Below are 24,310 nucleotides of genomic sequence, written 5' to 3'. Positions count from 1 at the left end.
AGATAGTAATGAATGTTCAGCATACATAGTGACAAATTGAGATAATAATGACCGAAAAGGGGGGGATTCAAAGATCCAAATTCAAAGGGGAATGGAGATAAGGCACGCACAGAAGAAAATGGACAACTGTATATATACAACTATCCTTTACATATTTGTAATGGTAACCACACACCAAAGATTCAGAACTGAAGTATATAACATAAAACAAGAAGAACCAGAGGCAAACCCCACAAAAGCCAACCAAAAAACAAACAAACAAACAAACAAACAAACAAACAGAAAAACCACAGAAATACAAGGACAAGGAAGCAATGGAAACACCAAGCTACCAGAAAGCAAAAGATAAAATGGCTATAAGAAGACCTCATATTTCAATAATCACCCTAAATGTAAATGGACTGAACTCACCATTAAAAAGGCACAGAGTTGCAGAATGGATCAAAAAACAAAACTCAACCTTATGCTGCCTCCAGGAGACAGATCTCAGCTCCAAAGACATATATAGACTCAAAGTGAAAGGGTGGAAAATGATATTTCGAACAAATGGCATTCAGCGAAAAGCGAGAGTAGCGGCACTAATATCAGATGAAATAGACTTCAAACTAAAAAAGGTAAAGAAAGATACTGAGGGACACTTCATAATGATAAAGGGAATCATGCGCCAAGAAGACATAACACTCATTAATATCTGTGCTCCCAATCAGGGATCCCTGAAATATGTTAAGCAATTACTAACAGAACTAAAGGGAGAAACAGACCAAAACATTATTTTAGTAGGGGACTTAAATATCCTACTGTAGGATATGGACAGATCATCCAAACAGAAAATCAATAAGGAAATAATATCCTTAAGTGACACATTAGACCAACCAGACATAATTGATATTTACAGAGCCTTCCATCCCAAAACAGTTGTTTAGACATTCTTCTCTAGTGCACATGGAACATTCTCAAGGAGAGACCACATACTGGGACACAGAGATAGCCTCAACAAATATGAGAGGGTTGAAATAATACCAGCCATATTCTCTGATCATAATGCTTTGAAACTAGAGATCAACTGCAAAAAGAAAGTGGGAAGAACCACAAACACATGGAGATTAAACAACATGCTACTAAAGAACTGGGTCAGAGAAGAAATAAAAAGAGAGATCAAGAGATACATAGAAACGAATGATAATGATAGTACAACATATCAAAACTTTTGGGACATGTCAAAAGTGGTCATAAGAGGAAAGTTCATATCATTACAGGCCTATCTCCAAAAACAAGAACGAGCCCAAATGAACAACCTAATGCTTCATCTTAAAAAACTAGAAAAGGAAGAACAAATGAAGCCTAACGTCAGCAGAAAAAAAGAAATCATCAAAATTAGATCCGAAGTAAATGAAATTGAAAACAAAAAACCCCACAAAAAACAATAGAAAAAATAAATGCAACAAAGAGCTGGTTCTTTGAGAAGGTTAATAAAATTGACAAACCCCTGGCTAGACTCACTAAAGAAAAAAGAGAAAGGACACAAATAAACAAAATCTGGGATGAAAGAGGGGAAATTATGATTGACATCATTGAAATACAAAGGATCATACAAGAATACTATGAAAAAGTATATAACATGAAATTTAATAACCTAAAAGAAATGGACTAGTACTTAGAAAAATACAATCTTCCTAGACTGAATCAAGAAGAACTGGAAAATCTAAATAGATTGATCAGCAGTATGGAAATTGAAACAATCATCAAAAACCTACCAAAAAGTAGAAGTCCAGAACCAGATGGCTTTACCAGTGAATTCTACCAAACATTCAAAGAAGATTTAATATCTATTCTCCTCAAATTCTTCCAAAGAATCGAAAAGGAGGCAATACTTCCCAACTCATTTTATGAGGCCAATATTACCCTGACACCTGGTGAAGATAACACAAAAAAAGAAAACTACAGACCAATATCTCTCATGAGCACAGATGCAAAAATCTAAGTAAGATACTAGCGAACTGAATGCAGCAACATATTAAAAAGATTATACACCATGATCAATTGGGCTTCATCCCACAGCCACAGGGATGGTTCAACATATACAAATCGATTAATGTGATACACCACATAAACAAATTTAAAAATAATCATATGATCAAATCAGTAGATGCAGAAAAAGCCTTCGACAAGATACAGCATCTATTTATGATAAAAACACTTAACAAAATCGGTATAGAAGGAAAGTACCTTAACATAATAAAGGCCATACATGACAAACCCTCAGCCAACATTATACTTAATGGTGAAAAACTAAAAACCTTGCCTCTAAGATCAGGAACAAGGCAAGGCTGTCCATTATCACCACTCTTATTCAATATAACATTGGAGGTCCTAGCAAGTGCAATCAGACAAGAGAAAGATATAAAAGGCATCTAAATAGGAAACAAAGAAGTCAAATTGTCACTATCTGCAGATGACATGTTTCTTTATAAAGAAAACCCTAAAGATTCCACAAGAACACTACTAGAAACAATAAGCAAATACAGTTAAGTCTCTGGATACAAAATCAATGTTCAAAAATCCATAGCTTTCCTATACTCTAATAATGAAGCATCAGAAAAAGAAATAGAAAAACTAATTCCTTTTGCAATTGCAACAAAAAGAATAAAATATCTAGAAATAAATTTAATGAAACACGTGAAGGACCTACCTAATGAAAACTGCAAGACCCTATTAAAAGAAATCAAAGAAGATACAAAGAAATGGAAAGATAGCCCATGTTCTTGGATTGGAAGAATCAACATAGTAAAAGTGACCATATTAAGCTGGAGGAAACTGGACTTTGGGTGGTAAACACACAATAGAATATACAGATGTCAAATGATAATGTACACCTGAAAATTATATAATTTTATTAACCAATGTCACCCCAATAAACTTAATTTAAAAAAAATGACCATATTACCGAAAGCATTATACAGATTTAATGCAATCTCCATAAAAATCCCATCGGCATTTTTTAAAGAAATAGAATAAAAAATCATCAGATTTGTATGGAAGCACAAAAGACCCTGAATTGCCAAAGCCATCCTGAGAAAAAAGAACGAGGCTGGAGGCATCACTCTGCCTAACTTCAAATTATACTACAAAGTGACAATAATCACAATGGCATGGTATTGGCAGTAAAACAGACATACGGACCAGTGGAATAGAATCAAGAGCCCAGAAGTAAAGCCATATTTATATGGGCAAATAATTTTTGACAAAAAAGCCAAAAACATACAGTGGAGAAAGGAAAGCCTCTACATTAAATGGTGCTGGGAAAACTGGAAAGCCACCTGCAAAAGAATGAAATTAGATTGCTATCTATGACCACACACCAAAATTAACTCAAAATGGATTAAGGACCTAAATATAAGACCTGAAACAATAAAATGCATAGAAGAAAACATAGGAACTAAACTCAAGGACCTTAGACTTAAAGATGATTTTATGAATTTGTCCTCAAAGGGAAGGAAAGCAAAAGCTAAAATAAATGAATGGGACTACATCAAACTAAAAAGCTTCTGCTCAGCAAAAGAAATCGTCAACAAGGTAAAGAGACAACCATCTGAATGGAAAAATATATTTGCAAGCAACGCCTCCAATAGGGGCCTAATATCCAAAATATATAAAGAACTCATACAACTCAATAACAACAAAAAAGCAAATAATCCAATCAGAAAATGGGCAGAGGACCTGAACAGATACTTCTCCTTAGAGGATATACAATGGCCAACAAATATTTGAAAAGATGCTCAACATCGCTAGCTATTAGGGAAATGTAAATCAAAACCACAATGAGATACCATCTCACACCTGTTAGAATAGCTATAATCAACAGGACACGTAATAACAAATGTTGGAGAGGATGTGGGGAAAAAGGAGCTCTCATTCACTGCTGGTGGGACTGCAAATTGATACAGCCACTAAGGAAAACAGTATGGAGGTTCCTCAAAAAAGTAAGAATTGATCTACCATATGATCCAGCCATCCCTCTACTGGGTATTTACCCCAAAGACTTGAAAACCCATATCTGAAAAGATATTTGCACACTGATGTTCATAGCAGCCCAGGACATGGAAGCAACTGAAGTGTCCTATGATAGATGATTGGCTAAAGAGGCTGTGGTACATATATACAATGGAATATTACTCAGCCATAAGAAGAGATGAAATATTGCCATTTGCGACAACCTAGAAGGACCTCGAGATAATCATGCTAGGTAAAATAAGACAGACAAAGTTGAAAATCACATGATATCACTTATATGTGGGATATAAACCCGAAAGCAACAAATTAGCAGGACAAACAAACAGAGACTCATGGACATGGACTATAGACTAGTGGTTACCAGAGGGTAAGGATTGGGGAAGGAGGGGGTAGGTAGATGGGGTAAAGGAGGTCAAATATATGGTAGCCGAAGGAAACTGGACTTTGGGTGGTAAACACACAATATTCATACAGATGTCAATTTATAATGTACACCTGAAAATTATATCATTGTATTAACCAATGTTACCCCAATAAACTTCACAAAAAAAACCCCAAAACCCACTTTTGGTGGCTGCCTGGGCTCTAATAGAAGAACTCTGAAAGTTAGGTATTTTTACTCCACTTTCAGAGTTACAAACTGAGGCCCAGATGGATGGAATGACATGTCTGAGGTCATATTTGAGCAAGGCTGTGGGATTCCTAAGGATTCTCTGCCCTTGGCCCCCTGTTGTGGGGCATGTGCTGCATGGCTGTCTGTCTCCCTGTGGGAGGCTGGTTTTCCCTGGCCAGAGGGCTAAACCATCCAAGGCTTCCCTTCTGAATCTCCTTTGTCCCCATTTGTCCCCGGTCCCATACCTTCTTATAGGATTAACTCCTTAACTACTGTGATTGCCCTCTAGATGGGGGGCCCCAAAGTCAGGGATAGGGGCAGCTTATCCTGCTTCTCTGTGCAGCCTGGTACGGGGATGGCCCAGGGCCAGAGGGGCCAAGGGAGAACCAGTTGACCAAGAAACCCCACTGCTGAAAGGGAGAAATGGGAAATGAGATTTGAGACACCCACAGTGGCCTTTGGTGGAGGGCCTCAAATGCCAGGGCTACATTTAATCTAGTGGAGAGTGGGAGCGGTTGGTGGTTTTCAAGTTGAGGAGTGACACTGGCAGACCAGTATGCAGAGCATGCTGGTGCAGGTGTCAAGGATGGGCTGGAAGGGAGAGATGGGAGGCTCAGAGACCAGTCAGGAGGTTGTTAGAATGGTGCAGTGAGAGGTGTTGGAGCCTGAACTTGGTCAAGAGCCATGGCCCGGGATGAAGCTGGAGCATGTTGCAGAGGCAGTCTGGCTAAGGCATGGACTCAGGTCAAAAGCCACATCTTACAGGGAGGGGTCCAGAACTTTTACTGGTCAAGTTGGGTTGTGGGGTAGAGAGGCCACAGTGGTGGGTACAGGTAAGGGCTGCCTGAAGTTAGTGCTCCCCAATCTCCTCCACACTTGATTGCTGCTTCCTGAATCTGTCCTCAAGGAGCCCTTTGGCTCTAAGGTGGTTACTATGATTATTCCTACTTCATAAGCAAGGGACCTGAGGCTTCAAGGGCTTCAGCCAATCATAAGGCTGAGGGGTGGCACTGGGATTGAAGCCCAGGTCTGTCTGACACGTGTGCCTGTTCCACCGCCCAGAGTCTCAGACTTCAGGGCCAGCTCACGATCCCCGGAGCCCTCAGCCTCAGAGATCCTGATTCAGATCTGTGCTGGGACCTGGGAATCTGCATTAGAAACAAGTTTTCCTACAGTGGCTCTGAAGCAGGGGTCAGAGGACCCCTTACTGAGACATGGTGCCAGACCCCACCCTCCTGGCAAACCCTCCGAGGCATCCCCACTGAGGAAGCTGCCTGGGCGGAGAGTTCCCATGGGCTCTGTAAACCTCTCAGCATGAGACCTTGGCCAGGCCTCAGGCCAGAGCTGTCTCTACCATTCCTATTCAGGAAAGGGGTCCCCATGGCCCTCATGGGGAGAAGGCTTTAAATCTAGAGGAATCCTGGGGGGAATTCTGGGCCAGACTAAGGAGAAAGCCACTTCTTATCAACAGGAATTTGCAAAATCACAGCAGAGACATCCAGCAGATCAGGAGGAAATGAGTTCTGGGTAAGTGACATGATGTTGGGGTCCAGTCCCAGCCCTGCCACAATACCCCCGCATCAGGGCTGCAGTTCCCTCGTCTTGACAAGGTGGAGGCTGGACTAAGCCTCTATCAGCTCTGTATATTATGGCTAGTGATCCCTACCAGCTCCTGGCTGCTCTAAATGCAAGCTGCCCTGAGGGGTAGAACATGGAGGAAAGGGTATGGACAATGGGGTCTTACCTGTGAATCCAGTGTGGGTAGGGGAAGCACAGGACCTATTTAAGACTCCTTAGGGCTCCATCCTTGGTGGTGGCAGCAGGGATCTGATTGCCCCCTTGCCATTTACTGTTGCTTCTGCTGCCTCCAGTTTGGCACCTATCTTTTATACACTCCAGCTGGACTGAAACCTCACCCTAGAGACGCTAGATGACAGCCTGATCACTTGACAAAAGGCAGCTGGTGAGGGGCAGGGAGGTGAGGGGGGAGGTCAGAGTTTTAGATCTGGTTCAGTTCTTTTGACTTGGGGTTCTTTAAAACAGCTTCTTCCAGCTACTGAAAGAAGAGCTTTCTCAGGTGATAAGGGTACATATGGGGGGTCATGTGTTGGACCTAACACCTTTAAGAGTCCAAAGGTCAAGGCCTTTCTTGATAGACTGGGCAGGCCTCTCCTGGGCCTCCGCTTAATAATAACAATGATAATAACTGTCATTTCTTAGTGCCTACTGTGTGCTAAATACTTTACATACATTTTTTCTATTTATCATAAACTATGAAGTAGGTACAATTAGGATTCTAAGTTTTTTAAACAACAGTTTTATTGAGATATAATTCACATACCATTCACCTATAATTCAATGGTTTTTAGTATATTCACAGTTATGCCATCAATCATCATGATCAATTTTAGAACATTTTCATCACCCCTCAAAAAAATCCCCAAACACATCAGGAGTCACTTCCCTTCCCCACCAGCCCCATGCAATCACTCATCTATTTTTTTTCTCTCTATAAATTTGCTTGTTTTGAACACTTCGTATAAGTAGAATCGTACAATATGTGACAGACTTCTGTGACTGGCTTCTTTCACTTAACATAATGTTTTCAAAGTTTATCTGTATTGGAGTGGTATCAGTATTTCGTTCCTTTTTATGGCTGAGGATACTAACACTTCTAATGCTTGTTTTACAGAAGAGAAGACAATCTCAGAGAGGGACAATGACTTACACAGGTCATACAGCTAACACATGGCAGAGCCCAACCCTCCAGTCTGTAAATTATAGTGTACTTTGGGCCTATTTGCTGTGACCACTATTCCCGATGACATGACACTTCGAGGCTCCAGCATGGACACTGCTTGAGCCAAAGGGAGCTGGGGAGGGTGTGTGGGGCAGAGTAGGGTCCCTGCAGCAGGCTCCATTGGTAGGTACTGAGGGTGAAGGATGGGCACATCTGAACCTGGGACCCAGGTGACAGGGGAAAGAGGGAGGGAGGGAGAAGGAGGCAGGGGTGGAGAGGGATGGGGAGAAAAGGAGTTAACTGGGTGGGAGTAGGCATTGCTGGATTTGGGCACAGAGCCATGGCCATGAAGCAGCTGGTCACAAGTTCAGAGGCTGGAGTGCAGAGGCTGGACTGCGCCTGTCCTCCTCCTTGGACCAGGCCCTGCCCTAATAATGGTAGAGTAGGTAGTTGCATTAGTCTTATGAGGGGAGGGGCTGCTAGAGGTACTGAGGTTGGTTGGGCTCAGGAATTAGGTTCTGATTTGGAAATGATGGTCTGGAGGTGGTGGGTGAATTGTAGCGGGTACTGTATATGGGGAGGGATAAACAGTAGGAACCCAAGCAAGGGAGCAGTGGTCCAGAAGAAACTGAGGGTGAGAGGGCTTAGCTTACTTTGACCTGGGAGCTTCTTGAGGGCAAGACTAAATCTGTAGGCTTTGGTTTCCTATCCCCAGAATCCAGTCTGCTTTAGAAGTTCCAAATTTGGCTGTTATGGGCCAGGATCAGTGAGCCTCTGGGTGATCAGAAACACCCATTTTCAGGTCTCTGCAGAGAGAGTGCTCAAAGGCAGCGGTTCCCCTTTTGGCACCAGGGACCGTTGCTCCTAAGAGAATCTAGTGCCTGATAATCTCAGATGGAGCTGAAGCGGTGATGCTAGCGCTGGGGAGCGGCTGCAAATACAGATGAAGCTTCACTTGCTCGTCTGCCACTCACTTGCTGTGTGGCCTGGTTCCTAACAGGCCACGGACAGGTCCTGGGGGTTTGGGACTCCTGCTCAAAGGGAAGTGGGGGAAGCACTGGCTAAGCTCTGCTGGTAGTTGTGGGAATAAACATGTACCTCATGCCCTTATCCCATGCTGCATGACCCTGAAAGGCGTTTCACCTCTGAATGTCACTGGGAAATAAATACGACTTCCAGGAATATGGTAGGTTTCAGACTCTAAGGGTGCCTTTGTGTCATGAAGGCTGCCTGAGGCTTGGGTAGAAGCAACCCATGTCTTCCAGTGGCCTTATCCTGACTTGACCTGATCAGGCTATTTATAGGACATGAAGCAGGATTTTGAAGGTATGTTCCTCATCTATGGCTTACCCCCCTCAGGCCTGGGCCCTAACCACCCCACTGTAGGTTCTTTGTGGCCTCAAGGGAGGTGGAGTCCCAGGCCTTGACACTGGGCTGGCAACCTGAGAGGGAGGCTCTGGGGAGCGGGTGAGCTGGCAGGTTGAGAGTTAGGGAACTGGGGTGAAGTGGGGCAGGCTGGTCTAAGGGCACTTCACCGGTGAGGGTACCCTGTCCCTTCTCAGGCTTCCTGCTCACTCTGTGCCTTCCAAGGACACATCCTGCCTGTCTCAATTATTGGTGTGCTTGCCCATCCACTGATTTGCTCCAGGAGGTCCAGAGAGTGGGAAGGAGTGGGCGGGGCTGACATTTCCTAAGCTTCCACTAAGTGCCAAGTGTAGGCGAAGCACTTTCACAAATGTCATCTCATTTAATCTTCACAACAACACTGTGAAGCTGAAGATTTTATCTCCATTTTATAGATGAGGCAACAGAGGCTTAAATGGAAGGAAAGTCAAGCTGGAGCAGGCCTACTGGGGAAGTGCAGAGTCAGACTGTTCTCTTCTGTCCCCAGCTGCATGTGGCCCAACTGACCTCTTGGTTCGCCCTCTGGGCTCACCTCTAGACTTCCTCCCAGGAAGCCTTCCCTGACTGCTCCAGCCCACATGGTCTTTCCCCACAAATTCGCTGAATTCAGAGCACTTGCTGGCTGTAACCTGTTTTGGTTACTGAGTGCAAGAAGCCTTGTAACATCTCTGGAGATGTCTTCTGTGGTGATTCATTTCCTAAGCTATATCAACAGAAGCAAATTATTTAACTTGGTTGAGCTTCAGTTCAACTATAAAGTAGGAATCCTAATACGTAGGTTATAGAGCTGTTTTGGGACAAAGTCAAATGACCTGTGCTTGGGGGTCCCTCCATGTTAGTTTCCTTCTAACCTTCTCTCCCAGTCACTCTGCACATCTTTGTTCTTCTTATCTATCCCACAGCCCTTCTCTAGGTAGCTGCTCAAATGTTTGAGGTCTGACAGTCTAAGCCAGAGCTACCCATCCCAGAGAGATGTGGGATTTTGTTCCAGGAGACCCTTCCACTTTGCTGACAGATTTGATACACCCAGAAATACTGAGTTCATCCAACTCTGGACCAACCTGATCTTTGGGGAGCTCAGAAGTCTGGCCCCTGCTTCCAGATGAGCTTCTTTGAGAGACTGTATGGTAGTCAAGCTTTCTCTCTGACTGTCAGAGCACCCTGTCCAGTGGCAATCCAAAAGACACTTGTGCACAGAATACAAACACCAATATGATTTTATTCAAACACAGGCAGGAACAATGACCTTTAGAGCTGGGTAAAAATAAGTTAAAAGCATGGTTAGAACTTCAGATAATCAGATAGAACATTTGAAGGAGGTGATTTCCCCCTCCTCTTCTATTAATTCAACACAGCATAAAAATAATTTGTATCTATAAAATATACTTATTCCCAAGCAAATGAACTAGAGGTGGCCGTAGCATTTCCTCGGTTATACATGACGCAGTCTACGCCCTACCCTCCCACCTTTAAGGCAAAAATGGCCCAGCACATTCAGGCAGAGGGTGGGCTCGTGTCAGCAGTAGGCTATCTCAAGGATACCGGGAGGAGTTTCTCAGTTGAAAGATGCCTGCTTGGGCCACTTAGACACTGGAATCCATTTTGTTTCTAGCTTTTGCCTTCCCAAAGAAGGAAGCTGAAGTTCTCAGTGTAGGTAGACACTGGGCCTGTTTGGGACGCTACCCCAGTCTGGGTTAACTGGGTCTCAAAGCACCATGGACTAGGGTGTTGGTGGTTTCAGGACTCTGACAGCCCTGAGGGCAACAAACCCGATGCCTTCTGCAAGCTGAACAAGGCTGAGGGACGGTGGGCAGGTGGGTCCTTCCCTCAGTCTCTCGAGCTGCATTTGTCTTTCTGGGAGTATTGGGAAGAAAATATACGTGCGATCCTGCGAGTTTCCTCCTCAGGCAGGTTGGGAGGCAGTGAGTTAGGTCTGAGGCGACAAGGCTTTTGGGATGAGGCTCTTCCAGTGGCTTCGCTCTTGTCCTGGAGAGGGAGAAGTCAGCTAGGTCAGCACGAAGGATATGGCACTGCCAAGAAACAACTGGGATTCCTCTCATCTTCTGATTTTTTGGCTAACAGTGAGGCAGAGATGACCAGTTTACAAAGCACTGTCCATATCTGATCTTGTTAACTCTTACTTCAACCCCATGGGTAGGTTACATCACACCGTCATGGATGAGGAAACTAGAGTTCAGGCGAAATAAACTCAAGGTCCCACAGCTCAGAGTAATAGAGGTAAGATGTGGACCAACTCAGACTCTTTCTAGGTCTCTGGAGGAGGGGCAGTCACCTCTAGGACAGGTTTGAAGCCTCTTCTCTTCTCTTGCTTTATGAGTCTAGAGAAGTCATTTGTCCTTTGAGTTGTGTCTGTCCCACATGTAATCCTGGGAATATAACCAACTTCTGGGAGGAAGATGTTGGTAAATAATACACTCTGTTGGCCCTCTGGAGTCCCTGGAGGTGCCAGACGACATGAAGCACCTTCCCACAGCCCTGCTACCAAACATCTCCCTACCTCAGGCTGACAGGGTACCCCTACTTCCACCTTTAAGGTGTGTGCATTTGGGTTCTTTCGTTGTGGTCCTCTGGACTCCCTTGACTCACTCATTTGTTCATTCGACCTTTTTTTTTTTGTGCTTACTCTGTGTCTGGTTCCTGCCCTGGAGGAGGAGCTCAAAGCTATACAGGAAAGCTACCCCAGGCAGCTGGCTGAGAGCAGGGCTCTGGGGAAGAGGTGGAGGCCTGGCAGGGGAAGAGGCAGTCCTGAAAGGAGATGGGAGTCGCCACCACAGGCAAACTTGGCTGACTTCACAGGATGCAGCCTGCCCTGTGGATGGATATTTATTTCTTCTCTGTCTCCAAATCCCAGGAGCTCAGATCTTCACTGGCTGAAGGTGCACTAAGGGCACACTGTACCACTCCTCAGACGCCGAGAATCAGCTTGGTGGAGACCCTAGAGATTGAGACTACCTCCCTGCCCCCTGCAATTCTAATGAGAAACTTAGGCCTAGCTAGAGCTGCTTCTGGGATCAGTAACATTCAGTAATCCTTCTTTCCTTCATTTTTTAAAACTTATTTAATGTCTGCTGTGACAGAAATGAACAGAACTCAGTTCTTGACCTCCATAGCTCAGAATTAAACAGGAGAGAAAGAAAGATCTGCTGAAAGAATCAGGACAGTAGCCAGGATATAAGGGGAGTGGAAGATAGCACCCCTGCTCTACTGCCTGCGTGTCTGTTTCCCAACCATGGAACATGGGGTAGTGGGCAACCTTGAGGGTCCCTGCCAATCTGGAATTCAAAATGCTATAAAGTGCATACGACCTGAGCAAGCTCTCAGCACTGAAAACCCACAGGCAGGGTTTCCCCAAGAATCAAGAGCAATGTGGTGGTAGGAGCTGGGCATGCCTAGCAGAGACTAGAAGATCCGGCTCCATCTTCCAGGCAGGCCTAGGCTAAAACAGGAAAAGGAAATCCACCCTGTGCTAGTGTATGCAGTTCTTCACTCTAAAATATTGGAGACACCCACATCCCATAATGCTTCAGGCCAGAGAAAGCCAGCCGCCCAGCCACTGCCTGTTTGTTGCCTTCCCTTTCCAGACTGGGTGCTACTGCAGGGCATGGACTGAGTTTGACGCTTGTGACTCTAACTGGGCCAGGTCTGAGACAGGAGCTTGGCAGCTGCTAGACCAGCGAATGGGTAACATCAAGCCATGGTGACCAGAAGCTTAAAATGGATGGGGAGGAAACTACTTCTTGCAGCAAACGTCTCATTCATTCACTCTGGAGCCTGTGGTTGTTGGCCCACCATGTGCCAAGTCTTAGTTGAGTCAAATCCTTTCTGCAGCATTTTAAGCCTCAGCATACCTCTCTTTACTCCCAAGATCCAAGATTGTTGTTTCCTGAGCTATTTAGGATTTAGGAGTGACACCAAGTTCCATTCCAGTCCTCTGGGTCACCAGCTCTACCTTACTTTACATTTCTTTCTCTGCTACAGTGAAAGGGGACTAGGGAGGTGATTTTTATTTCTCAGATGGGAAAACAAGCCTGAGAGCATGGTCCTTTATCTCAAATCCTAAAACTGACCTCTGTGCCCTCTCTGCCAGAGGAGGAACATTCTGTTTTGGAGAGGCTCTGATGGGTCTTGTTCTCCATGACTGGAAGGGCCAAGTACGTCAGTTCATGAAAATGACCATCAAAAGACCTTTCTTTGTTGGTGATTCATCATACCTTTGAGACGCTTAAGATCTACTCAACCTGATCAATTCTTAAGGACAATAGGTAGCCTGATTCCTGTCTTCATGGGGCTGGCTCAAGCTAGATAGAGAGGATACAGATGCCGACCTACCTAACAATCAGGGATGAGGCCTACATCTTGGGAGCTTGGAGAAAGGAGCAACTATCAATAGCTGGGAAGGTCAGGGGAGGCTTCACAGAGGTGGGATCTGAGATGAGCAGGGTTTCAGCAGAGCTGGGGGTGGGAATGAGGTCATTCCATTGGAGGGAACAGCATGAGCACAGGTCTGTATCTGCTGGCTTGACCAACATCTGCTCTGGAGCTGAATTGAGAGTGGCTGGTTCAGCCAACCTTCCAGCACCCACACCAGACCCAGCGACCTTATATGTATGGGCCAGGCTCAGGGACCAGGAGAACAGGGCTGGGCTCTGTGTGCAGAGAAGGGGAAGGGTGTGTAAGGACAGAGAACACACCCTCAACATCATTTGGCTTTTGTTGACCTTAACAAGGTTTAAAAATCATCTTGATTAGTAGTAAATGTTCTTTCTTCATTAGGGTTGCTGCTCCAAAACACATAACCCTAGAAGGCCTGGCAAAGCTCTCCTCCCCTTCCACTGACCCCTACCCAGTGAGCCTCTGGGCCTGGCATCAGGGCTGAAGTTTTGTTCTTTTCCTGAGAAGGCTCTCTTAAGTGACATAAACACTGACTCAGGAGCTGGAAGCAACATGTTCCAAAGAGCTGAAAACTGAAAGTAAACAGCCATCTGGTTCTGGATGGCTAGGTGGACTTGCCAACAGATTGCTGAGGGCTCAGTATAGCTGCCTGCCTTGCTCAACTTTCACCCCCTTGGCTGGCTGCCTTCCCCTGGGGTGGCTCCCAGAGACCTCTCTGAAGGCTGGGACTAGGACTAGGACTTGGTGCTAAAGAGAGCAACAAACTCGGCTGTAGCTTAGAGCAGGAGGAAAGTGGGGACAAGACACAGAGACCAGAGGCTCAGTCCTGAGATGCAAACCCTAAATCTGACCCAGCCAGCCCAGCTGCAGCATGGCTGGGGTCCACGCTCTGAGCTCACACTCCATTACTGCATTAGAGCTCTGGTCATGTGGGTCTCACTACCTATGTGCTCCCTCTGTTCCTCACCACCACCTAATACCTCCCTCCCCTCTCCCTCCTTTGAGAAGCATTCCCAGACAACAGACCCATTCCACAGGGTCTGGGTCACCCCTCACCCTAGGGCTGTTTTCCCACCTAAGGCAATGAAGAGTCTTGACTAGACTCCTCAACCTTTTGAACACATGTCCTGCCAGTGAGAAGGCTCAGAAGTTCAGATTCCTGAGAGGAAAGGGTTAAAATGACACTCCCAGAACTCTTGGCTCCTCCCAGACTCTGACTTCAAGAGGCTTAGGCAACTTAAGCTTAGCCTTACTCAGCAGACCTGTGGGCCCTTTCCATTGAGGTGCCTGCCAAACTGCATTCTAGCCCAGGGTGGGTATCAGCCAATTCTGGCAGTTTCCCCTGCCCTCTGTATACCCTTGGCCAGGGAACTCATCTCCTTCCTACAGCTTTGTGTGGGCTTTATCAGAAACCCTAATTCTCCTTTTGGGGCTCTGCACGGGGCTAGGGTCTGGGAGGCTCAAAGAAATGAGGCAATAGGTTGGGGCCTCTTGCCCCAAGAGGGACAGCTGAGTGATCAGGCCTGGACCACAGGCTTAGGAGAGGACATTGGGCTTAGGAAGTTCCCTTGGACCCCTGCTGATCTGCCCTGGTGATTTTGAGTCGTTGGGTCCTCTACCATGATTATATATCTCTTAGATGCCTCTTGGTTTGGGGAAGAGAAACCAAGGAACAGAATAATTCCTTGGGGTCCTGGAAGAAAAGAAGCAGCCTTAATGTTTTAAGGCTCATAGGCAGGCCATGGACTTCTGAGGTGAGGGGTCTATCACCCTTAGTGGGGGTGATGCGTTGTTGTGGACCTCTAACTCAGGGTTTGAGTTGAGCACAGTCAACTGCTACAGCCCTGAGCACTGCTCTCCATACTTCTGTGGTACCCTGTGGGGTGCCTTTCTCAGCTCCCTACTCCCAGTGCTAGGCTTCTGATCATACCTCTATCTCTTAGTATTTCTTTCCTACCAGTCCCCCGCAAACATAACAGCATGAGAAGTCATTTCAATAAAAATGATGCTAAAAATTATCATAGTTAACATTCATATAGTTCTTACTATGTTAAGTTCCAATAACTATTCTAAGTACTTTACATATCTTACTCGGTTAATCCTACACAAACCCTAGGAGGCAAGTACATTCTCCCCATTTTTCAGATAAAGGAACTGAAACAGAACAGTTAGGTAACTTGTCCCAGGTTACACAGTTAGTAAGCAGCAAAGCTGAGCTTTAAACTTAGGCGATCTGGATTCAGAGGCCATGCTCCTAACCACTACACAAAACTGCCTGGTAGGAAAGAAGAGGTAAGTGCAGCCACACTGAATCTGTGTTGCTTTCTCAGAGACTAGAAAAAGACCCTGCCAGAGACCTCAGAGAGCCAGCAGCAGAGCCTAGGCAACAAATAGAGTTTGCAGACTCTCAGTTCCCCGGCTGGCCTGGAGCACCTCGATTGCTAGTGATGTCTGAAATGCTATGGCCTGGTTGAGTGGAGGTGAGAACACCAGGGTGGGAGGTAGTGGACAACCTAACCTGCCTGGCTTTGTCTCTGACTTCCTGCCTTCTATATTTACTCTTTTTATGAACAAGTGTTTGGTGCCATGCCTGTGGTTAATCCAGGCGCTTGTTCATGATGTAAGCAGAGCCTGGCCACACGGCAGGAAGGCAGAGAACCATGGCAGGGCAATCTCATGGTAAGGAACTGCTGTGTAGGCAGGCAGAGAGGCCAAGGCTCAGATGACAGTTGCTTCTTGCTCTTTGCTTCTGATTCCCATTTATCTTGATTGTTTCAGTCTAGGCCTATTCTTCGGCCTTCTCTTTAGCCCCTACTGCTTGTACATCCCAGTTGCCAAATCTGTTGATTCTCTGAGAGATATTTCTCTAAATCCACAGCCTGTAAAACTTTTCCTTCATCTTTGTTGAATTCTACTCGAGCTACCCCAAGTAGTTCTGTCTTCCTTTCCCTATATTCATTTTTGTTGCTTTGTTTCACTTAAGTGTTCATATAGCCCTAATGTCATTTGAGAAAGTTAGTGAATGGTGTGGAGGCTAGTGCCTCTCAAAAGAGGTGTGAGTCTCCTGAAGGCATGGTTCATTGCACCAGATCCAGTTCTTTAAGCATTGCGTAGGAGTTAGTGCACTTAGTTATAAAGCTTGGGAACTGTGAATTCCCAAGGGAAAGGGCCATAGCTCCTTCTGTCTTCTCCCGCATCTAGTTCAGGGTTATATCTTGGTACATTTGCCAAAGGATGTTTATATTTCAAGTTTGAGGCCCAAACTACCTTCCTACTCTCTGGCCTGCCTGTCCTTAGGCCCAGCTCTGGCTCTCCTAGTCATTGATGGGAAGTTACTGAAAGGTTCTGAGCAGAAGTCATATGATTTATTCAATAATTTACTTAACACTGAAGGGGCAAGGGCAGATGCAGAGAAGCAAGTTAGGAAGCTCCTGCAATAATCCAGGGAAGAGATGATAGTGGGTTAGACAAGGGTGGTAATGGTGGGGTGGTAAAGAGTAGTTGGATTTGGATATATTTTAAAGGTAGAGCTGCCAGAATTTCCTGGTGGATTGAAATCAGAGGTCTCAGGGAGAATTCCAAAGGTTTTGGCCTGAACAACTAAATTAGAAGGATAGCGTATCTATGAACTGATATGGGGAAGACTGAAGAACAGATTTGAGGAATAAAATCTGGAGTTGAGTTCTGGACATGCTGAATTTGAGATACTAATTAGACAAAGAAGTGGAGATGCTGAGTAGGCAGCTGGGATTGTGCCTAGATATAGGAGAGATATGAGCTAAATAACCATAAAGAATCTTTAGCATATAGAGGTGATTTAGAGCCTTGAGATCAGATGGGGTCATCTAGAAAATGTAAGTAGAGAAGAGAAGTCTAAAGACTATGCCCTGGGTCATCCCTATATTAACGAGTAGGGGAAATGAGGGAGAACCAGTAAAGAATGCCGAGCGGGAAAAGGTAATGAGGGAAGAGAACCAAGAGATATTGATGCCTTAGAAACAAGTGAAGAAAGTGTTTAAAGGAGAGAGATCAACTATATCACATGCTGCTAAGAGATCAAATAAATTGGGCACTCATATTTGATAACTGGCTTAAGAACATGGACGTTTTTTGGATTTTGGCAACCTTGAAGAGTTCCTCCCTACTCCAGTGGTAAAGTGGGGTAAAGGTCTAATTCAGTGGGAGATCACATTGACTATAGCATGGAGAATTGATAGCAGTGGGAAAGCGTGGATGAATGAGACTAATTAGAAACGATCATGAGTTAGATGACTGGGACTAGATAATGGTATGGTGAGAAGTGAGTGGATTCAGAAATTTTTAGAGGTTAAAATTAACAGGCCTTGACAACAGATTGGCTCAGAGTTGTGGGGGATTAAAGGAGTAGGAGGAGTGAAAGATGATACCTCTGCTTCTGGCAGGACTAACTACAAGATAGTAGTTAAGTTTACTGAGATAAGAAGTGCAGGCAGTAGATGGGGCATGCAAAGGAAGATGACAGGCTCAAGTTTTAGACATAGTGAATTATTTGTAACATCAAAGAAAAGACATTCAGGATACAGCTGGATCCATGTGTGTTTGCAGCATGGGAGATAAGTTTAGACTGAAGATAAGGATTTGAGAGTCATAGAACTATAAATAATAACTGAAGTAATTGGAGTAGTTGAGATTTTTCCTAAAGAAACATCAACAAGAGCAGAAGACATAAGTCTGGGGAAAACAACATGTAAATTACTGCTGTCTCATCTTTTACTTCTTTCCTCTGCTTCTGGGAAGTTGGTAAAACTAGTTTGCTCATAGTTACTAAGCAAACGGAATCAGCAGTAACTTCAAATAAAATCAAGAAGCTGTTCCAGGGCAGAGGTACTTCATCATAAGAGGAAAGAGAAAGCAGAGACAGCAGAACATGTCTGATGAACAAGTAATTTGAAACTGTGCCGCTGGATGGCTGTGCAGTGTGCTGCTAACCCTCCATCCTCCTTCCTTTCCTTCTTGAAGAGAAACAACCATAAGATAAAACTGTCAGGAGGAAGGAGAGCTAATGCTGGCCTCTACACCCAATCTGTGTGGGACTTGATAGTCTACAGTACGACCACACTGAGAGGCCTGATAACTGCACCTGGCTGATGAGAAAACAGACTCAGAAAGGTCAGAAGACTTGAATGTCACACAGAGACCTGTATCCACCATACGTGGGGGATAGAGGGTAAAAAACGTGCTTCACAAATGCTTGAAGTGGAGACTGTCTGGGAGATTCCTGGAGTGAAGGATTAGGCCTTCCCTTAGATCTTGTGATGAAGCCAGAGCAACTGAGCCAGCACTTACAGGCTCTCTTTTTCAGGGATGGGTCACCTGCCCTGGTCCTGAAGGTCAGCTGCAGTATAACAGTCTCAGGACACCGGCTGAGAAGAACCCAGCAGCCTCTCAAATTGCTCCTCTTCAGCCTTCAGGGCCAAGGCTAGCCTTAGGAGGAGGAGGCAGAACAGATGGAGTCTTCAAATGGGGATACAGGACAGGGCTTCTGCCCTCCTCTCCCTACCGTTCATGTCAAGCTGTTGACTATGCCTGAAATATTACAAATAGAAGACAAAAAATAGAATGGGAACCTTCCCATCAAATCTCTAATCCTGCCTTCTTAGGACCCATCTTTTCTATCTTCTCTCTCTTCCTTCATGCTACAGGGACAGTTTTCTTTCTCCTCTCAAAAGACTAACACCTCCACACACGCTCTGGATCCCATTCCCTTCGACCCAGGGATTGTTCTTTCTATTTTCTCTCTCTCTTCCATCTTCCCCTTCTCCCTTCTTTACGAGGTCACTGAATTAGCATAAAGAAAGATGTAGTTGTTTCCATATTTAAGAAATAAATCCAAAACACCTTTCCTTGATCTCATATACTACTCTAGCCACTCTCCTATTTCTCTGCTCTATATGTACAGCCAAATTTATGGAAGGAGTTGGCATCTTCATTTTGTCACCATGTAATCATTCTCAAAATCTTAATTACACGATTTTGTGATTTCACTGTGTTACATACCAAAGAATCTAAGTAATACATGTATATTATGAAGCATAATAAAAACAAACATCTGTAAGCCCACAACCCAACCTAAGAACTAAAACATTATTAGTACTGTTGAATAGCCCTATGTGCTCCTCCTCCCCAACCCCATCCCCTGTCTCCACAACAGTAGTCAAATTGTTGAAAACCCAAAGAGAAAATCTTAAAAGTAGCCAGAGATAAAGGTCACATTACATTCAGGGCAACGACAATAAGAATGATGGCTGCTTCTCATTGGAAATGATGGAAGTCAATAGCGTGAAATGATAGTTCTCTAAAATGCTACAAGAAACAAGCAAACAAAATTCAAGTTCGAGTTCTCTACACAGTGGAAAATATATCTTTCAAAAATGAAGACAAAAATAAAGATTTTCAGACAACTGAAGCTGAGAACATCAGTTACCAACAGGTCTGCACTACATGAAATTCTAAAGGAATTTCCTTTAGTATATATGAATTCTCTTCATATTAAAGGGAAGTGTTCCAGACTGAAATCAGGATGTGAAGAAGGAATGAAGAACATGAGAAATAGTAGGTATATGGGTAATATAAGAGACTGTTTTCTGTCTTAAATTTTTCAAAGTGTGGCCACTTTGAAACTTTCAGAGACCCCACGCTGAGAATATTATGGTGCCCTTGCCCCAATATAACTCATAATTAAATCTAAAATAAGCTATAAGCATAAAGAAGTCAATCAAAGTTCTGATTTATCCCATGGTGACTATTTCAATGCTTTAAAAAATATGTAATTTAAGAAATTTTTTTCTCTTAAGTTTTGGTGCCTCTACTTGCCTTGAACACATATTTGACTCAATCCCTAAGTTATCCACCACTGGCCTAAGATTCAGAAAATATGTGGCTACAAATGCATCAAACAGTAAGAGAGGCCATAACCAGTGATGATGACCAAACTCTTGAGGTTTCCTGGGTTGTGGGACTTTACATGCTGAAAATGGACAGTTTGGGGTGAACTGTGATGATCAATTATCCTACCTGGGACCCAGAATGAAGTTCCGAAGAGAAAAGTGGCCCTGAGAGCAGCAAACAATGGTGTTTTGCTGTGGGCAAGAAAAAAAAAAGGCTGGAAAGTGTGAGACTTATCTTCTCAAAACTAGACTTGCCCTTTAATTGAAGTGAAAATTCTTACTTCTCCTCTCCCACACTTTATCTCTTATGTTTAATAGATCAAAGACAGTATGTCCCCTTGGGAGTTGGTACATTCTGAAGGCAGAAACACATGGGCAAAACAGCAGTTCTGCTTGGCAGGTGAGGGATGACAGCTCAAAGTGGCTGACAGACCTCCTTTCTTATGTGGCATGATTCACACTGACACTTCACCCACTTGGCTGGGAGGGGAAGAGGGAAAGGGAATTAAGTGTCTGTTTTTTTCCCTCTAGGGTAATTCTTGCCAAGATCCTATTAGGTAAGAATTATATTAGCCTGTTATTTATAAGGAACCTTAGACTCAAAGTTCAAGTTGCCTGCCCAATATCACTTAGCTACTGAGTAGCAGATTCAGTATTTCGCCTTGTGGATATCTCTCGCTCATAAGCTTGTGTTTGTTGCCTGGACATAGCCTTGCTACCCTCATGTAAATGATGAAGGGTAGGTATGGGTCATCCAAGGGAAGATGCAGAGAGGAAGGAGATGAGCTGGTGACCACAAACTGGAGTAGAAATAAAGGCCATGAAAATGCAGAGCTCCCAGGAGGGGACTGGCATCCATTTTCTTCTAGGAGAGGATTTACAAATTTAATAAAAACAGATTATGTGTGGAAACTTAGATTGATCCATGTGCCAAATAAATTAAATGTCCTGAAAATGGTGCTGGGGAAGTTGTGGGAGAGAGGGGGAAGGAAAACTAGTAAAAGGATTAGATATCTGATGGCTTCTCTTTGGGACTATACCCCAGGTTCTCAGGATACTTCTGGACTGACCCCATCTGTCATCAAAGCAGGCTCTGGAAAAGCATAAGCAATGCTTACATTGAAAAATGAAGCCTATTTAAAAGAAGGCAAATTGGCTAGAAAAACACACTGGAAGCCATGTCATCAAGGGGCGTAATAAAAAGCAGAGTTTGGAGTCATACTTTTAGAGTTACTTACTAGTTAGGAGACTCTGGAAAGTGACTTAATCTTTATGCATCTACATAAAATAGAAATAATATTAACTTGTAGGTTGCTATGGGAAGCTCTGAGCCTCAGTTTTCTTATTAAATGGGGATAACGACAGTACCCATCTCACTGCGTTGTTGGGAGAATTAAATGAGTTTATACATGTAGAATACTTGGAATAATGACTGATGCATAGTAAACATTAAATAGGGGTTAGCTATTACAATGAATAATAAACAAGCTAATACATCTTGTCCATAGCATGAATTATTCTCTGAAATTATCTTATTATTTTTTTAAAGTTCCATGAGGCAAGGGCTTTATGCCTAATCACCCCCCAGGACCTGGAATAGTGCCTGGCACACTGTAGTAGTACTTTATGGCTTCCTTCTCCACTACATCACTGCAATTACTCTTTCGAGATCACCAATGACCATCATGCTGCTAAATCTGAAAGACAACCCACTTTCCATTCAGCACCCTGGGTGAATTCTTTAAAATTGAATTAGATCTCACTCCCCTGCTTAACACACTTCAGTGGACATCCTTGCCTTTAGAATAAAAAAACTCTTTTCCATGATTTACATGTCCTGTATGATTGGCCCCTTCAACTTCATTATGTCAGTCTCTGTTCCAGTGCCACTGGCCTGTGTCATTCCTAGATCATGCCAAGCTTTCAGCCTCAGGGCCTTTGCATTTGCTGTTCTTTTTGCCTGGAATACCGCTCTCCGAGTTCCTTATATGGCTGGCTCCTTTTTCATCACAATACAGTAGTTAGGAACACAGATTTTGAAAGCAGTCTGCTTGGCTTCCAATTCTGGCTCTACCACTTACTACCTGTGTGAGGCAAGTTACTTAACTTCTTTGTACCTCAGTTTCTTCCTTTTAAAATAGAGATAAAAGTGTGTTTCTGAATTATGTGAGCTAATATAAAGTGCTTCCAACAGTGCTTGATACTTTACAAGCACCACCGTGACCATCTTTAGCTTAAACACTGCCTTCTCGGAGAGAGAGACCCTGTTCCTTATCAGAGCATCCAGTACTCATCACAATCCGTAAACATTTTATTCTTTGATTATTATTAGTGTTTCATGGTTAGAAAAGTAGTTACTTTTATTTTATTGCCACCTACAAGAAAGGTCAGGTGCTGTGCCAGCGCAGAAAAGAGGACTGGGATTTCTATTAGGTTTCCAACCACCTAACTTGGCTGAATGATGAAGTTATGAGGTGTTCTGCAAACGAGGAGGTATATATACCACTGATGTTATTCTCTTCATCCAGACCTTACTCATCTGTTAGCTCTCCTAAGGTTACATCTGTTTGAAGCTTCCTCGGCTCATATCCACCTTTCCTTAGCTGGAGCTCCCATAGCACTCCATATGCATTTCTTAGCAAAGTCCTGCTTTTTATGCTTCTGCACTGTTGGTTCCACATGTTGCCTTAGCTAATGATGCCCTGTCCTTAACACATATTCTCTTCCTCACTTTTCCTGAATTCCTTGCCCTCTGTTGGGCCCATAGAATATGCTCAATACAAGCTTGGTGAGTGACCACTGTAAACAACCCAGTCAGGAAGCTGGCCTGGGGCAGCTCTGCATTCTGTAGACTTTATGGATGAGGTGATGACTATAGGAGAGAGGGAGGCTGGCTGGCTGTTCTCTTACCTGATCTGTTGTGGCTGGTGGTGGCAAAGCTGTAGAGAGTGAGAGCATCCGCAGGGAGGCCTCCAACTGCTGGGGAGGCAAAAAGAAGTTGGGCACCATGATGGGCTCTGGACTAGAATGGTAGTTAAGGGACACAAACACCTAGAAATCCTACTTTACCCCTTGCTAGACCACATCTTCACTGACCTCAATCACCCCCATTATTTTTTCCCCCCAACTTACTTCTGTCTGGGAATCCTTTGCTTAAGCAGTTCACTCTGCCTTGAAAAGCCCTTTCCACTCCTAACAAATCAGTGTATGCTTGATGGGTCAGTTCAAATCACACCTCTTCCAGGAAGCATCCCACCTTCTCCAGGAAGCTTTCTCCTAATCTTAGCCCACAGTGATCCCTCTTTCTTCAATCTAGAGCAGGTCTGCAATACAGGGTAATGATGGCTGACTTAGTCTGATATGAGTCTCAGTGTGTTTCTCTTAATATTCCCTAAACTTCTCAAAGGCAGAGATGGTATTGTTTCTTTCAGTTACCTCACTGCTTCCGTGGATCTCCACATGTGGTTGGTAGGTAGCAAGTGTTGAGTGCTACTTGCTGAGGGCCCGCTGGCCCAAAACTGACCTGTCAGCAGTCAGTCAGACAGGGTCGGGGCAGCTCCAGGGGCAGTGTCTTAGATTGGAGGGAGACACCTGGCCCTGAAGGAGGGTCTGTCCTCTTGGTTGTCCTCTGGCCACATCTAGAAATAAGAGCTCTGCCTAGGCGGGTATAGCTGGTCAACCCAGTCTGGATGTGAGCGCATGAAGGCACGTACTAGACCTTATAGTTCTCCTTATATCCTCTAGAGGTACTCAGTAACGTGTTGAGAACATGGTGCTCCACAAATATTTGTTCAATCAAAGCCTACATTCACTTTGGGAGGGGAGGGAGGGGGCTATTTTGATGTTCTAATTTTTTGTTTCTGTTCAAATAGCTAAGTATAGTTCTGATTTGGACTGATTTATCATCGTACTTCCGTGCTGGACTTTGAACTCCAAGAGGGCAGAGATATAAATATGTGGTGACAGAAAGAAATCTAACTATGGGAGGTGAACACACAGTGTAAATATATATATGACTTATTGTTAAAGTGTACAGCTGAAACTTATTGGATATAGTTAACCCATGTCACCATAAAAAAATAATTAAAAAAAAAGAGCAGAGATAACCTTTCACAGCCACATTCCAGTCACCTGGCATAGTACTTAGGACACAATAAGGGTTCAATAAATATCTAATGAGTAAAAGAAATGCATTATTTCCTG

The 24,310-nt window shown here is 44.1% G+C and overlaps 2 protein-coding genes across 2 annotated transcripts in view; both read right to left on the bottom strand.

Annotated features, from left to right (window-relative positions):
* Window positions 1-9,904, bottom strand: part of UCP3 (uncoupling protein 3) — a 23,086-nt gene extending 13,182 nt beyond the window's left edge. Inside the window, exon 1 of the mRNA XM_011377366.2 lies at window positions 9,830-9,904. The gene's annotated coding sequence lies outside the window, so the exon portion shown is untranslated. The remainder of the gene's footprint in view (window positions 1-9,829) is intronic.
* Window positions 9,905-9,967: 63 nt separating this feature from the next.
* The window catches only part of C2CD3 (C2 calcium dependent domain containing 3), a 116,883-nt gene continuing 102,540 nt past the window's right edge, over window positions 9,968-24,310 (bottom strand). The window contains exons 31-32 of the mRNA XM_023521673.1: window positions 23,018-23,129; window positions 9,968-10,754 (exon numbers count right to left, since the gene is read on the bottom strand). Coding sequence (XP_023377441.1) covers window positions 10,596-10,754; window positions 23,018-23,129 — 271 coding nt within the window. The 3' untranslated portion in view covers window positions 9,968-10,595. The remainder of the gene's footprint in view (window positions 10,755-23,017; window positions 23,130-24,310) is intronic.

Source organism: Pteropus vampyrus, unplaced genomic scaffold (genome assembly GCF_000151845.1).
Source record: "Pteropus vampyrus isolate Shadow unplaced genomic scaffold, Pvam_2.0 Scaffold311, whole genome shotgun sequence".
Classification (NCBI taxonomy): Eukaryota; Metazoa; Chordata; class Mammalia; order Chiroptera; family Pteropodidae; genus Pteropus; species Pteropus vampyrus.
This window is presented reverse-complemented; position numbering and strand designations above follow the sequence as displayed.